General features: G+C 45.6%; 6 protein-coding genes and 1 non-coding gene across 7 annotated transcripts; 4 read left to right on the plus strand and 3 right to left on the minus strand.

Moving 5' to 3' along the window:
- Positions 1-303: 303 nt before the first annotated feature.
- Positions 304-2297, plus strand: UGA4 (GABA-specific high-affinity permease; the record flags this gene model as incomplete). The annotated part of the gene is made up of 8 exons (XM_049250658.1): positions 304-394; positions 450-595; positions 666-713; positions 770-917; positions 966-1498; positions 1558-1644; positions 1709-2093; positions 2161-2297. 8 exons carry the CDS (start codon positions 304-306, stop codon positions 2295-2297), a joined length of 1575 nt encoding a protein of 524 aa, XP_049110242.1.
- Positions 2298-2890: 593 nt separating this feature from the next.
- On the minus strand, positions 2891-3562 carry RCF1 (Respiratory supercomplex factor 1, mitochondrial; the record flags this gene model as incomplete). The annotated part of the gene is made up of 3 exons (XM_049250659.1): positions 2891-3324; positions 3396-3466; positions 3522-3562. The coding sequence occupies 3 exons, from the start codon at positions 3560-3562 to the stop codon at positions 2891-2893; spliced, it is 546 nt and encodes a 181-aa protein (XP_049110243.1).
- Positions 3563-4303: 741 nt separating this feature from the next.
- Positions 4304-4801, minus strand: LOZ57_001572 (uncharacterized protein; the record flags this gene model as incomplete). The annotated part of the gene is made up of 1 exon (XM_049250660.1): positions 4304-4801. The coding sequence occupies one exon, from the start codon at positions 4799-4801 to the stop codon at positions 4304-4306; it is 498 nt and encodes a 165-aa protein (XP_049110244.1).
- Positions 4802-5681: 880 nt separating this feature from the next.
- On the plus strand, positions 5682-5813 carry LOZ57_001573. The gene has a single exon. It is a non-coding gene; the product is annotated as a tRNA-His (tRNA).
- Positions 5814-6406: 593 nt separating this feature from the next.
- Positions 6407-8215, plus strand: ILV1 (threonine deaminase; the record flags this gene model as incomplete). The annotated part of the gene is made up of 3 exons (XM_049250661.1): positions 6407-6577; positions 6636-6852; positions 6912-8215. The coding sequence occupies 3 exons, from the start codon at positions 6407-6409 to the stop codon at positions 8213-8215; spliced, it is 1692 nt and encodes a 563-aa protein (XP_049110245.1).
- Positions 8216-10330: 2115 nt separating this feature from the next.
- Positions 10331-12255, minus strand: LOZ57_001575 (uncharacterized protein; the record flags this gene model as incomplete). The annotated part of the gene is made up of 6 exons (XM_049250662.1): positions 10331-11250; positions 11301-11676; positions 11733-11884; positions 11940-12040; positions 12090-12141; positions 12195-12255. The coding sequence occupies 6 exons, from the start codon at positions 12253-12255 to the stop codon at positions 10331-10333; spliced, it is 1662 nt and encodes a 553-aa protein (XP_049110246.1).
- Positions 12256-13121: 866 nt separating this feature from the next.
- Positions 13122-15551, plus strand: MEF1 (Elongation factor G, mitochondrial; the record flags this gene model as incomplete). The annotated part of the gene is made up of 4 exons (XM_049250663.1): positions 13122-13138; positions 13229-13340; positions 13408-15434; positions 15497-15551. 4 exons carry the CDS (start codon positions 13122-13124, stop codon positions 15549-15551), a joined length of 2211 nt encoding a protein of 736 aa, XP_049110247.1.
- Between the last annotated feature and the right edge of the window lie 468 nt (positions 15552-16019).

Below are 16019 nucleotides of genomic sequence, written 5' to 3' on the forward strand. Positions count from 1 at the left end.
CGGGTCCGGCGGGCTGGTTTCACATAAGACCGATCTCGCCTCCTACCGCAAGAGTGGAGAAATATGCGGAGAAGAATGCGGGGAGAGCTCTGCAAGCCCGCCGGGTTCCGGCCTTTGTGGTCGACGGTTCGGCCTCTGGGACGCTTCGTGTTTACAAACCTAGAGCTCGTCGAGCCGTTTAAACATGGCCGGCAGGCAGCTCATATGCTGCTCAAAACGCCCGCCTTCAGCTTTCCTTTGTAGCCTCTCTCTCATAGTTGACTTGGAGCATTTCGCTTTTTCCCACTTCTGAATACCATTCCAATGGCGGCCAACGAAGAAGTCAAGGTGGATGTCGCTTCACAGGCGATGTCGCAGCACATGGAGAAGTTAGACCAGGATGCAAATGCCCTCGGTGAGCCACTTGAGCACATATTTTTTCGAAATTCCACTATGCTAACTCGCCGAAGCTGCGATGGGATATAAGGAGGAGCTTCGACGGCATTACTCCACCATTCAGGTCTTTGCCATTGCATTTAGCATCATGGGGCTATTGCCATCAATTGCCTCCACTTTATCATTTTCACTCCCCGGTGGTCCAGCTGCCATGGTTTGGGTATATACAGCACCTCCGTGAAGTCCCTGGTATAAGCACCGACAAGTATACTTACAATTTTAAACTCTAGAGCTGGTTTATCGCCAGCGGTTTTATCTTCACTGTCGGCGTTGCTATGGTTAGTTCTTCGACAAAAAATAGAAGACAGAAGCTTATCTCTCCTTACTTTTGAAGGCAGACTTGGGTTCTTCTCTTCCTACGTCAGGCGGCCTTTATTGGTGGACTCACTACTTTGCCGCGGAGAAGTGGAAAAACCCACTTTCATTTTTAGTCGGCTACAGTAATACGATTGGCTTGATTGGCGGCGTGTGTTCGATTAACTGTGAGTAAAACTGCTTTATATCCTAGACCCCTGCTAAAACCGCCCCAGATGGGTTCGCCAGGATGCTTCTTTCTCTAGTATCAATGAGCGGTGATGGCACATGGACGCCTTCTAACTATGCGGTATATGGCATCTTTTGTGCAACTGTCGTCCTTCTCGGAGTCCTTGCAACCTTCGCCGCCCATATTATGCATAGGATACAATCAATATGCATTATTGCCAATGTTGGATTAGTACTAGCAACCGCAATTGCACTTCCTGTTGGCAAAGCAAGAACAGCCGAAGGAATAAATTCAGGGGCCTACGTCTTTACGCATGTAGAGAATCATACTGCGTGGCCCACTGGGTGGACATTTATGCTCGCCTGGCTTTCTCCAATTTGGACAATAGGGGCCTTCGATTCCTGCGTTCATATGAGTGAAGAAGCAACCAATGCCGCCAAAGCCGTTCCTTACGGGATCTTGGCGTCCATTGGCGGCTGCTGGTCTCTGGGATTTCTCTCGCTGTGCATCATTGCGGCATGTATGAGCAAAGATATCTCTTCGATTCTTAATACGCCCTTTGGACAGCCAATGGCTCAGGTATGTAGGCCGAGTAATATATTCCCTATTGGAGCTCAAGAAATTCATTATATGGTTAGATTTATTATGACGCCCTAGGAAAACCGGGAGCCCTGGCATTCATGTCGTTACTGGCGGTGGTCCAGTTTTTCATGGGGTTGAGTATCGTACGCAATAAACGCTCACCTGGCCCGGAAAAGAGCTTACCTGCTAATACGTATGCATATTTAGTTGATCTCGACTTCGAGACAAGTATGGGCATTTTCGCGAGATGGTGCATTACCCTTTTCCAGCTTTTGGAGAGTGGTCAGCAAACGTATCAAATACCAGCCTATCCGAGCAGTCTGGGGTTGTTCTTTTGCCTCTATTATCGTCGGACTGCTATGTTTGATAAATGTTGCCGCCGCCAATGCTTTATTTTCTCTTTGTGTCGCAGGAAACGACCTGGCCTGGGCCATTCCAATTTTCTGCCGCATATTCTGGGGACAAGAGAAATTTCGTCCCGGAAGCTTTTACACAGGACGATTCAGCACCCCTATCGCTATAACTGCTCTCGCCTACCTGGCGTTTTCAATTACCTTGAGCATGTTCCCTACACTGGGACCTAACCCTAACGGTCAGTTCTTGCCGTCGCGCTCAAACTTCCCCGTCGCTTTTTTCCAGAACTAACAGTCTTTTAAAAGCTATGGATATGAACTATACTGTCGTCATCAATGTCACGCTCTGGATCTCTGCACTTGCCTACTATTTCCTTTTTGCAAGGAAGTGGTTTACAGGACCGAAGGCTACCCTAGATGATCCTACAGCATTTGAAGAATAATTCCCGCGACGTGGGATCCTCCTCCTATTTTAATTCTACCTTTCTTTCCCATTGCCTAACATGACGTATATTAACGGCTTAGATTCTACCGGTATATTATCACATTAGAGAAATTAAAGATACAACATGAAGGACGCTGCAGAAAAGAATTCACCCTCATCCAAATTAGATCATTGGAATGCTTCGTCATTAAATCAAGACATCTCCCTAGGGTACATCTCCTAGTTGAAATGCGGCAATAGCTATTTGCCTATGGAGCGAGTGGCCTCATATATCGTATCGTCTCCAGTGAAATTTATTTACGCTCCGAAGCCCCATTGCCAGTACTCATTATTGACACCACGAGGGAAGAGTTCGATATCTGGTAACCAGGAAAATGATTATGCAAATAATGTTAAATTGCCGTTTTGTATCTTTCTTATTCTGTTCAAATTTAGAAGGTTCACATGATAGTTGTACAATGAATGTCAGGTGAGAGAATCAGAAATAAAGTATGAGAGGAATGTTTTTTCCTTAACCAAACGCCGTCCCAATGATCGTAGTGTACAGTACACCAAGCCCCTCTTTTGGAAAATTCGCTGCCAGAGACATATTCATTTCTCTCTCTTTACTAGATTTTTGACAGCATCAAGCACACCAGCGGATGGCCTTGGTTCTTCGTTCGAGTCCGCCCCAAATCCCTTCGGTCCGTCTAAGTTGACGTCTTTAGACTTCTTACCAGCATCCTTGGCTGCCTTTCCGACAGCTGCATGCCGTTCTCTCCAATCTCTATCTTCCTGGTCTCGGATTTCAAGCTCTCTCAGCCACGCATCGCGTTTGGCCTGGTTCTTCTTCTCTTCCATTGCCCGCTCCAGTTCCTTCCTTTGCGCCCGCTCCGCCTTGTAGTAAATACCTCCAGCAACAACAGCAACAAGGGTAAATGCCTGTGCGTAGATACGATAGCGGAACATACGATTGAGCTGTTCAGAATCACCGGCCTTCATAGACCGGTACGCTCGCCAAAGCGCGTAACTTGTAGCAGCACATCCTACGAGTATATTGGGTTAGTGGGAGAATGAATTGATGCGAATTAACGAAATAGGACACGGGGAAGTCTACCTAGTGGAATTAGAGGCTCTTCCACTAATCGCCGTCGAAGCTTGGTCCAGGGATTCTCCTCAAAGAACTCGCTTCAAACCGCTAATTAGGTTGGCTGGCGGAAATGTCGGGTCGGGTAACACTCACGGGTCAGAGTCAAAAGACGAAGGCAAAGGTCTGTCGCCCATTTTTCACAATTGGTAGACGAACCTGTGCAATTGGGGGGTTAAGTCGTTGGAAAGGAGCAAAATAACCATTTCAATAAACTTGGATGGGACCAACGGCCCTGGAGCCCGAACTACCCCCCTGGCCGCTTTAAGATAGGGTGTGGGGACCTTTCGGGGAAACCCATCACGCGACGCTCACCGTTTGAGACTTTATCCGGAGTACATTCTTGCTTCTAAAAGGAGGAAACAATGCTACTGCTTATCAATGGTATCCTTCTATCAACGGCATTACAAAAAGAATAAAATTATTTGCTTGTCCTATAGTTAGTTAAGTAGTTAGTTGCCAAAATGAGCGGTTCGACTTCGATTTCATCCGTCAGTACATAATAAATAATCGCGAGTGGGAGAACCATGCAATGATGAATGGAGATGTAAAGGATCAAAAAATAGAGATAATTCCAGAATTGCTCAACTAACTATACCCGCGCGCATGCAGCCATACATGAGCACCGCTCTCAACTACTCGACTCATCTTTGATTCGCAGGGCCCCTGTTTTCGGGGTACAATATCGGAAACTGCAAATCAACCCAATTTCGATTATTTAAGAATAGAAACCGGCTATCATCACAACATGTACTGATCCATGCGAAGGCGATCATAATTGTACCGGTATATGAAACGTACTGTCGAAGTAAAGACCCATGGTGTCAGTTATACTAGTCAATGCCGGCCTGCAAGTTGATTTAGGCTGTATGGTATTATTAAACCTGGACGGCGGCGCTTTTCAAAATTAATCGGGTTCCTCCGATCTTTTGAACGATTGCTGCCCCTATTGCTTCTCTCTCCAGTGCAATAACTTCTCGAATAAGCTTGATATAGCCCTGGTCATCCAACAAAAAGAGGGCCTCTTTTACCCAAACTCGACATGTAATGTTCTCACGAAAGCGAGTAGAATAAGCTACCGGGACCTCCGCAAGTCGATCGGCAAGGGCTTCGTGGAGAGCCGGGTCCATGTCTGCCAGTTTGATGGCAAGAATAATGTGAGAGAAAGTAAACGGATTTTCAACGGGTCCAGTTTCAAGGATTAACTTGCCGTTTGAATCGCTGATTATGTGATATACGACACCGTATTGTGGAGCTTTTGCCAGATAGAGACCCCAGTGAAACTTGTAGACCCTATCACAGTCTGATAGTACCAAATAAAACCCATTTACATCAAGACTCAGAGTCTGGGTGCCTCGTTGGTCCTGGCGAAACATGTCAATGCGATGAATTCGATGTGCGTATATTTCGTTGAGGGAGACTGGAAGAAGGGGGCAAGATTCAAAAACGACATTAAAATGGGGTTTGGCACTTCTTATCTAGGATTGTGCAGACTTGACCCTTTGTGTAACTTAGACAGGTATTCCCATATACAAAGGTTCCTAGAACGGGCTAGGCTGGAGCGACCTCAAGAACATGTCTCTGTGCTATCTCTGTGCATAAAGTTGTGGTACTTAGTCAACAGGTCGAGGCTTTCATCCCATAGGTGCCTGTATCGGGCGAATATACGCATAAGCAAATAGCCCGGATGAAGTCCGCTCTCCGCCGTCGCTTGAGTTCAGAATCCGTGGCGACTGTGGTCGAAGACTTGACGTCTGAGAGTAGTTGCACATCTGTGATCCGCCATTTTCCAGATTTTCAATCTATATTGCCTGCTCTAATGAAAGACATAGAGGTGGGTAGTATAAGTGCGACCTTGGACGGTATGCAATTTGCAAAGTGGAACATTCTATACTCCGGAGATCTTTAAATGTTGTGAAGTAATTTCTATATCACTCAATATTTGTAGTGGAGATCGTAAAACGCAAGTACCAGAATTCTTTCAAAAAGAGCTTTTTTGAGAATGCTCGGGTGTGACCTCGGTATTCCCACCCCTGGCTTGCAACCTTCTGATTACGATTATCGAAAGTACGATGGCTTTGGCTTTCCTCCTTAAATGAAATTTGTGAAACAACCAAAACTGTTGTATTAAGGACATAAAACAATAATAGCTCGAATTTGAAGTCTGTTGTCTGGACTGCTTGGGTAACTAACACTAGCTAACAAAGTGATCTGTGCAACTGATAAAGTTGTTTGAACAATTAGTCCGTCAATATCGATCGACTGGCCCAGTGGTTAAGGCGTCCGCGTATGTTACCCCGCACCCCACTGTTGCCGTCTGCTCTAACACCCAAACTAGCTTACAAACAGTATCGCGGAAAATCGCAGGTTCGAACCCTGCGTCGATCATAACTTTTTTTTCGACTCAACTCCGGCAGTAGCGGGGCAATAATTATGGCGAGAAAATTTCCATATGAAGTACTGTAGCCAACTACCCCCGGAATTCTAGGGTTCCCAGGTCCTCAGGTAGGTTACCTACTCCGTACCTGAAAACAGTTCGCATCAATTCAATTGCACATCGATACAACAGTGTCTGGAATTAGTCATTACCGCTTAAATCACCTGTGAACCACCCACTTGGGGAACTGGGAACTGGGAACTTGCAAACGGCCATCCCCTCGCTATTCGCATGAAACTGTGATACTTTTGTGGTATTCAGGTCCAACGATATGGAGTAGCTACATACGGAGTACAATGACGTGATGCCCGTTAGCTTTTATCAGTCAGCAATCAGCTTCTATCCATTGGCTGAACCAGCTGACTAACTAGTTATCGAGTCAGTGCGCGATCGGAGCTTTTGCAGTCACCACTGCCCACCGCGTCGACCGCGACACCACCTTCGCCAGATCTATAGTTAACAGTCTACGTCTGGCTGCTCCTAGGCTGTCGTCATGAACTGAACAAGTTTCATCTATGGCCATACCGCTTTGCATTGAAAAATAATGGCTGGTTTTGTGACGCCCAACGGGCATTCTAGACCCAGTACCCCTCCCCTCAGTGGCCTCTCGCTAACTGAGTACACCGCCAACCCGACTCCTCCCTCCGAGAGAAACATTTCTCGCTCCGATTGGGATATTCCTGAGAATTTTCTCCTACCTAATGGCTATCCAGACGTGCTCTGTCCCCGAATCTTTGGAGTGATTGAAAACATTGGTTGCTGATCAGTTATAGTACCTGCGGCTCATTCTGACCTCTCGAGTCTACGAAGTAATTACGGAAACGCCTCTCACACATGCTGTAAACCTAAGCAATCGTTTAGAATGCAAAATATTTCTGAAGCGGGAGGACCTCCTGCCGGTCTTCAGTTTCAAACTCCGCGGAGCATACAACAAGATGGCTCACTTGAGTGATGAACGTCGATGGAAAGGAGTTATTGCCTGCTCGGCTGGTAGGATGTGCTTTCCTATCCAGGGACCTTGTTCTCTGGCTAACAAGAGCATTGAGCAGGGAACCATGCGCAAGGAGTAGCGTATTCTGCCAGGAAACTCAAAGTCCCTGCCACCATTGTCATGCCGTCATGTACCCCAGCCATCAAACACAAGAATGTGTCTAGACTTGGAGGAAATGTTGTTCTCCACGGACCTGACTTTGATGCGGCAAAGGAAGAGGCGCATAGGTTGGCAAAAGTACATGGCCTTACGAACATTCCCCCATTCGACGATCCTTATGTGATTGCTGGGCAAGGAACCTGCGGCATGGAGTTACTACGCCAAGCAAATCTACATAACCTGGAAGCAGTTTTCTGTTGCATCGGTGGAGGCGGCTTGATTGCTGGTATCGGTGTGTACATTAAGCGCATTGCGCCCCACGTCAAAGTCATTGGCGTCGAAACCTGTGACGCAAATGCCATGACACAATCTTTGGAGAGTGGCCGCCGGATTACGCTCAAGGAGGTTGGTCTATTTGCTGATGGTGCAGCCGTCAAAATTGTGGGAGAGGAAACATTTCGACTAGCTCGAGAAGTAGTAGACGAAGTCATTTTAGTCACTACCGACGAGACCTGCGCGGCAATCAAAGATATTTTTGAAGACACCCGCTCCGTCGTGGAACCAGCTGGAGCGCTTGCTGTGGCTGGCCTCAAGAAATATGTTGCCAAGTATCCATCATCTAATCCTAATCGCGAGCTTATTGCCGTCGCCTCCGGCGCGAATATGAACTTCGATAGGCTACGGTTTGTAGCAGAACGAGCAGCGTTGGGTGAGAAGAAGGAGGCACTGCTCAGCGTCACCATACCAGAGAGACCCGGCGCGTTCGCAAGATTAGTTGAAGTTCTTATGCCGCATGACATTACGGAGTTCAGCTATCGATATGCGGCACCAGACTCTGCCGATGTCTTCATGGGTATATCACTATCTGCATCTACTGGTGTCGTCGATCTCGCAGTCTTAAAAACAGAGATTGAAAAAGCAGGGATGACCGTGTCTGACATGAGTGACGACGAGCTTGCAAAAACACACATCAGGTACTTGGTTGGCGGTCGAAGTGATATTGCCAATGAACGGATCTTTATGTTCGAGTTTCCAGAACGTCCGAGAGCTCTAGCCAGATTTCTGACCACAATTCGACCCCATCAGACCATCACGCTCTTTCACTATAGAAACTATGGTGGGGACGTTGCTAACATCCTTGCCGCGATCCAATGTCCACCGACGGAGAAAGAAGAAGTAGAGGCATTTCTTCAGGACCTTGGTTATCCGTTTAAGGAGTGCACTGAATCACCAGTATATAAAAAGTTTTTACGAAATCGGTAGCCAGTCTTTTATTAGCACGGATTTGGCGGGGTGGAGCCTACCGTGAATGGTTATGACCTCCACTATGACCTAGCTATCAGCCTGGAGTTGGAAGACTATATATCTTTAATAATAATCGCTACTGAGTAGTTGGTGTAAAGAGGGACTGTAGTCTGAAACTTTGTTTGCAAAGCGACTCCAATGTAGCTACTCCGTATGCTTCATCATGAAATAATTATGTCTTTTGAAAGGTTCATATTGACTGGAGAATTTTTAGTGAAGAATGAATTGTCTGAAATTGCTTGAATTGAATCGATGAGTTCTCTGTTAAAACTCAAAAGAGCCTGGCGATTATGTAAGACAGAGAACCAAATTAACTATTAACCGGGCCCCTAAAGTTGTAGCCAACCCCTTTTCCGAAGCCAATCTAGTTAATAAGGTTAAGAGATCTTTCCACATGTTCACGGTCTTGGCATATCTCCGAAACTGCGCTCCAACGCTTTTCGAATCCTCTGTTAGTTACTTCGAGACATTCAAAGGCTCCTCTTGCTCTAGCTATTCGTGCTATTCGGCCGCGTCAGGTCGGCACTATTCTTCATTCTATATTCGCAAAGGCAGCCATTCTCGTTGAGGTATCACTTACAACTTAACCTGCGCTATGATCCGCCCTCTTCAATCACTCCTCACCGCGCGCCCGGCCCTCTTTCTTCGAAAATCTACGACCTCTTTTGCGGCTAGAATATCCAGACCGACTTTTTCAACAACCGTTTGGCGCTTCGCTAGACTATCCAGCAGAGTATGGAGCGCGCCTTCGAGGTTAACGACTCGCATAGATAACAGTGTCGGATCCGTGGGTAGAAGCCAAAAGGTGTTCGGGCAAGTGCGGGGAATGAAGACTCGTTCATCAGTGAAAAGGCTGTGTGACGGATGCAAGGTGCGTTTCATACATCTTCCACACCTAAGAATTTTGCTCTGGACCGCCTTTGGTCAACGGTGAACGGTTCACGGAGACCTTTTTACTTCTCGACCCAATTAACACTACTAACTTCAATTGTTTGACATGCAGCCTGTGAGAAGAAAAAGCCGTGTTTACATTATTTGGTATGTAATTTATCAAATAGCTGAGCCAAGTAGCCATCCACTTACTATGAGCTAATCCCTCTCTATGTCATTAGTTCGAAAAACCCGAAACACAAACAACGGCAAGGGAAATGATTGATATTTTGAGTGAAGGTACATTTATTGATATCTTTCACTGACATAGTGTTTGTTATTAACGCCCTCCCTTGCTACCTTTGGCCATGTCTGTTTTGCAGGATATTTGTAAATTAGTAAATTAAAATGTCGAATCGCACTTCTCGGTGATAATACTTCATATCTCAAATACTCCAGATCTCAAGAGATGTTGTAAACATCCATCTTCAGCTAAAAAAAAAGCGAGATATTCAGCCTCTTCTTATAGATGTTTCACAAAGACAAGATATCCTCCACAAATTATAGTCCATTGCTCCCCCAAGTGTGTAGTAAAACCACCGCATGGGTGCGTGCGTGACGCTTGTGTCTCAACAATGCGGCTCATGGAAGTTTAGCCTACCCATGTCTGCCAGTGGTATGTAGAGTCAGAAAGCTTAAGTTTATGCTTCTCTAATTAGTCGACAACTTCTATCTGCTAACCAAATTGGACGATCGAAACATGTGCTAGGTTCAAGTTGCATCAGATTGAAACCTATATGGGATTCATGCTAGGTCAGGCCCTCCGGCTCACATAAATCCACCAGCCATAGTTAAGGCCAATTCGAAGTTGCGACCTTAGAAAGAGTCAAACTGATCAACTGTTTCCCTTATACCTTTATGTGGTAAGATGTCGAGAATGTTTGCACACGTACGTTGTAGAAGCACTAGCTTTTCCATATGCGTTATCATAAGCTAAGCTTGAGATTTTTCAATGTTCGAATTGGCAGAGAAAGTGTCACAATGTGCTGTATGAGCGGCGCGGCTTTAATGCCGCCATTCTGTACTCTATACGGAGTATGGGGACCAACATTGCAAAGTTCTAGGCTAAAACTCAAAGATACCCCAGTTATATATTGGAAAAACATGGTACACGACCCACAGTTGAGATACTATACTGATACTCTATGCTTCTTTAGGGCGATCTTGATAGGGCCATACTTTCTCAATCCAGGCTTTCTCATCATCCTCTGCCACTGAGAGCAAGAGTTTCTTCTGCTCTTCACTTCTCTTCCGCACAGCATCGTAGTCTTCTGGATCCACTGTTCCATCCAAGGGCAAAATACCCAGTTTCTGATATTCTTCCATGACTCGTTCAACATGATCGCGATTCCCTAGCTCTTCATCATGAATCCTCCTTTCTTCTTCTGTGAAAGATATTGGGCAATTAATGCTAGGATATAGTTCTCCCCATCGATCCACGACGTTCATTAGGGACGCCCTGAATCTGAAAACCTCCCTTGCGGACCAACACCCAGCTATTACCATAAGTGGTTCAATTATAGGGAGCTTGCCGCTTTGATTATGGCAAATCGCAGCGTAATGGCTAGGGTTTCTTGTCGCTGTTGTGACTTCGTAATATTTATGAGCAAAGGCGCTCTTATATAATTTAAACAACCTCAGGTATTCAGCTTTGGATAGTGACCCGTCATCATCAGGCTTTTCGGGCATCATCCCTCCAAGCGGCACCGGACTAGGGTGCTCAATCATTCGAGGGAATTTCGCTTGTATACACAAGGGAGCAATGCTTGAGCCTTGCCAATCAATAATTCCAGAAATATTCTCCATATCAACATCGATGTAAATATTGTTGAGATGAAGATCACAGTGCCAAAGTATTGGCTGTAAGAGATTGGCAGTGTCGGCTTCGGTTCTTATCAATTGGGCGGCAACCCGCATATATTTCTCAATAAGCTTGATATATTCCTGGGGGGTTTCCTGGTCCGTGTAGCTTCTGAAGTAGTTCATTCGGGGCGTAACGTACTTTTCAGTCCACGCCCGCTCATTCTCCCCCATTGCCAATGCAAAATCGGATAAGCGACGCCCTTAGTAAATTAGAAAAGAATCACCAAATTTTAGAGGTGATGTTACCTACAAGGCCCACGTCCTAGCTTCATCTCTGAACGGCCATCCGACCAAAGTTGTCGATCCACCACTGGACCAATGCAAAATCTCTTCGAATCATCACCCGGGAGAGAGAATTGATTGTTATAGTGATATTTTGCTGGAAGATCCCGTGTGTAGTAAAGGCAGCCATGACTAGGAAAGGAAAAAGCGGCGAACTTCGCTTCTATATCCACAACTTGTCGAATAATTTTCTGTTTGGATTTGTCGGAAAGGTTGTACCAAACATCACCAAGGGCTGTTCCTTCGACCTTTTCCATGATTATATATTCACATCCAACTTGGTTATTTGGGTCAGAGCTCCAGTCCAACACCCGAGGAACTCTCAGCCCTAAAATATCTCGAGCCTGAAGATATCAGTACAAGAGGTCAGGCGGAATAAAATACCGGAAGAAGAGCATACGTAGTCCATAGTTGCGACCTCACTAGCAATTGTGAGCACTTTCGGGCCCGAATTTGGATTTGGTAGTTTCGCGACAACTTCAGACCCATTGTCAAATATAATAAGAAATGTTTTATTGAATTGGCCCTCTCTGTATTTCATAACACTTACGCCTGATGGGTGGTTTTAGCAGGGCATATTTGCATATCATTTAGGCATCGTACTGACACTTCTTCAGCTTCGTACGATCTGAGCGAGCCGCAACATCAACAAGCCTCTGAATGTTGAATTTTCGGTATCTTTGAGCAGCTTCAAATGCTTCATTTGCCCTTTTCCAATAAGATATACCAAAACCACCAAAAGGTCTGATTGACTTACAGCCAGCGCTTGGTGGTGTAACGATAAAAGTCTTCCTCGCTAGCGGAAACCACTACGCTGAAAATATGAAGAGTATAGCCAGAAAATATTTCAGTAAATTCTCACCATTTCCGTCGCTTCTTTGTATGAGCAAGCTCACAGATTTGTATGTCCCAGAAGAAAACATTTTTGTACTTGCATGGAATGCATTGGAGCAGTGATAGAGGTGTGGAAAACGGTAAAAATCAGAAGAAAGACCAGAAAGTCGCGGTTTCATATTACCTAAAATAGCTTTCTAATTATGTAGGTAAGACATAGTAATGCTGAGCTTTCGAGCTGTGTTGAGCCATTGGGGACGAAGTAGTCGATACTCACTTTTTCTTGGTATTGGCACCTTTCTATCGGGCCTGCCACTCGGCTTGAAAGGTGGCCCACCTTATTAGGAATATTAGTCTCTGTTTGTTCCACACACGTTCTGATCACCAACCAGTGAGTAGAGCTGGTACACGCGAACGAGTCATAAAATGAGACGGCTTCCTGGCCGCCTCATACCGTGATTATTATATCTAGCGAGTGAAAAGTTTTGACAGCGGAGATGGTATACTTATTTCAAAGGACAACCATGAACACCTGCTGTCAGTAGAGCAAATTTTAGCCCCATCATTCTCCTGAATGTCGAAATGCGTCTAGTTGGCTCGGTCCAAAGTTGATCCAGTCTAAAGATTAGGTAATACTACTAACTGCCCGGGGCCCGTGCCAAGACTTCTAGCTACTCTGTACTAGTCGGCGACTTGGGGCCATGGTAAAGCCTAAAAAATATTTGTTTAAAACGGCTCTCTACCGACGAAGAGGTGGTTTGGGGTCCTGTAGGGTTTGACGAGAATAATCACTGAATATGAGGGCCCATACTCTAATGCGGGCAAGTATTCGCCCTCCCGCTCCTCTGCGGCAAAGCGCTTGCCGCCATTTTGGACGTTTCCTTTGCACCCAAACGCCTTTTTCGGCCGGTCAAATGCGATGTACACCGGCATCCCGATTACCGCTCTGCAGAAGATGGGTACCGACAAGAAGTGCGTCTGCCGCCGCTGCAGTGTAAGTGTTTTTTATTTCGCTCAAAAGTTGCTTGCTCACGTCCAGGTGCTAAATTTTGTCAATTTCAGTTTTGAGCAGGCCGCCGCCGAGCCGGAAATGCTATCGCAAGAGTCGATCATCGAAAACATGGACCCAGTGGAAGCGGCCAGAATATCCAAAATGCGGAATATCGGTATAGCGGTGCGTGAATCTTTCTATATGAAGGTTTTGATTATCAACGCCGTCAGAGCTGAGACTTTTTTTCCAGGCTCATATAGACAGTGGTAAAACTACATCAACAGAACGAGTTCTTTTCTATACCGGTCGCATCCAAGCAATACATGAGGTTCGGGGACGTGACGCCGTTGGGGCAAAGATGGACTCCATGGACCTTGAGCGTGAGAAGGGCATCACCATCCAATCCGCAGCAACGTTTTGTGATTGGATCAAGAAAGAAAACGGGCAAGAGGAAACATACCATATCAATTTAATCGATACCCCGGGGCATATCGACTTTACCATTGAAGTCGAGAGAGCGCTGCGTGTTTTAGATGGTGCTGTCTTAATTCTGTGCGCTGTGTCTGGTGTCCAGTCTCAGACTATTACGGTGGACCGACAGATGAGACGATACAACGTACCCAGAATTACTTTTATCAACAAAATGGACAGAATGGGATCGAATCCCTTCAAGGCGATTGACCAAATCAATCAAAAGCTAAAAATGCATGCTGCAGCAGTTCAAGTGCCTATTGGTCTTGAAGACGATTTTAAGGGGGTTGTAGATATTATTCGAATGAAAGCAATATATTGTGAAGGTCCAAGAGGAGAAACCGTCGTTGAGAAAGATGAAATTCCTGCTGAAGTGCGCAGTGTCGCCGAGAAGAGGAGGAAAATGTTGATCGAAACCCTGGCCGACGTAGACGATGAAATGGCAGAGATCTTCTTGGAAGAAAGGGAACCCACAGCTGAGCAGATCAAAGGTGCAATTCGACGAGCAACGATAAACCTTAAGTTCACACCTGTCTTCATGGGATCTGCCTTAGCAGACCAGGGGGTGCAACCAATGCTTGATGGTGTCTGTGACTACTTACCAAATCCTGCTGAGGTTGAGAATCTCGCCCTTGACCAAAAACGTGAAGAAGCTTCGGTTAAACTCGTTCCCTATAACTCCCTGCCATTCGTTGGCCTGGCATTCAAATTAGAGGAAAGTAATTTTGGTCAGCTCACCTACATTCGTGTCTACCAGGGAACCCTCCGCAAAGGGTCCAACGTGTTCAACGCTCGAAACAACAAAAAGATAAAGGTTCCTCGCATCGTTCGAATGCATTCAAATGAGATGGAGGAAGTGTCCGAGATTGGCGCCGGTGAAATTTGCGCTGTGTTTGGTGTAGACTGCGCCTCAGGGGATACATTCACGGATGGTAAATTGAAATATACCATGTCGTCTATGTTTGTTCCAGAGCCTGTTATTTCGCTTTCCATAAAACCCAAAAACTCCAAGGACCTTCCTAATTTCTCTAAGGCTATCAACAGATTCCAGCGCGAGGATCCCACATTCCGTGTTCATTTCGACGTGGAGAGCGAGGAAACAATCATCTCTGGAATGGGCGAATTGCATTTAGATATCTACGTTGAACGTATGCGACGCGAATATAAAGTTGACTGCGAAACTGGAAAGCCCCAAGTTGCCTACCGTGAAACCATTGGTAACCGTGTCGGGTTTGATCACATACTTAAGAAACAAACAGGTGGACCTGGTGAATTTGCTCGTGTCGTGGGATGGATGGAACCCACTGGCAATCTGGAAGGAAACAAATTTGAGGAACAAATTACCGGTGGCAGCATTTCGGAGAAATTCTTGTTCGCTTGTGAGAAGGGCTTTATAATGGCCTGTGATAAGGGGCCACTCATTGGCCACAAAGTCCTTGGTACTAGGATGGTTATCAATGATGGTGCTACCCACATGACTGATTCGTCTGAAATGTCTTTTAAGAATGCTACCCAACAAGCGTTCAGAAAGGCATTCGTTGACAGCCAACCTCAGATACTTGAGCCACTGATGAAGACCGTTATCACTGCACCGTCTGAATTCCAGGGTGATGTTATCTCGTTGTTGAACAAGCGTAATGCCATTATTAATGATACGGAAACTGGTGTGGACGAATTCACCATTTATGCCGACTGTAGCTTGAATGCTATGTTCGGTTTCAGTACTCATCTCCGAGCTGCTACGCAGGGTAAGGGAGAGTATACCATGGAGTTCAGTCATTACGAAAAAGCCCCTGGCCATTTACAGTAAGTCCATGCCTATGGTGATAGAAACGGAGCATGAAAGCTGATAACTATGTGACTCGCAGGAAACAACTTATTGCCGAGTATGAAAAGGCCCAGGCTTCCAGACACAAGAAATAATACTACCTTGTTCCGTTTTCTATCCAATAAATTAAGCGAACACTTGTTATGGTTACTTTTCTGCGACCTACCCATGTGTTGAGTCTCAGTCCGGGCTCCCGGTGTTTAAAGGTTCTACAATTTCTTACATATGATGGTGGGTATTTCTTCTAGGCACCTTGAAAAGCCTATACACCTTATATTTCTCTTTATTCAATGTATTCTACCACATAACGCTTTTGGGTGACAAAAACGAGGACCGTGAAATAATGCAGCGACGTCTAGAGGGTACTATTGATTTTCACTTGCAACTTGATCTCTCCCAGTGTATTTGTGCTCTGGGTTCCCTCTTAGCTAATCATGAATTTACTATAGACCTGCCATTAAAACCCTCCCAGACCTCATTTTCTATTGTCTATGATGTTTGCTGCAAAGGGGGCGTTTGGGTGTTTTTTTTGGCTGCGGAACACTCTCCAATTATGAAACATT

This window comes from Ophidiomyces ophidiicola, assembly GCF_022830035.1.
Source record: "Ophidiomyces ophidiicola strain CBS 122913 chromosome Unknown scaffold_4, whole genome shotgun sequence".
NCBI classification, from domain to species: domain Eukaryota; kingdom Fungi; phylum Ascomycota; class Eurotiomycetes; order Onygenales; family Onygenaceae; genus Ophidiomyces; species Ophidiomyces ophidiicola.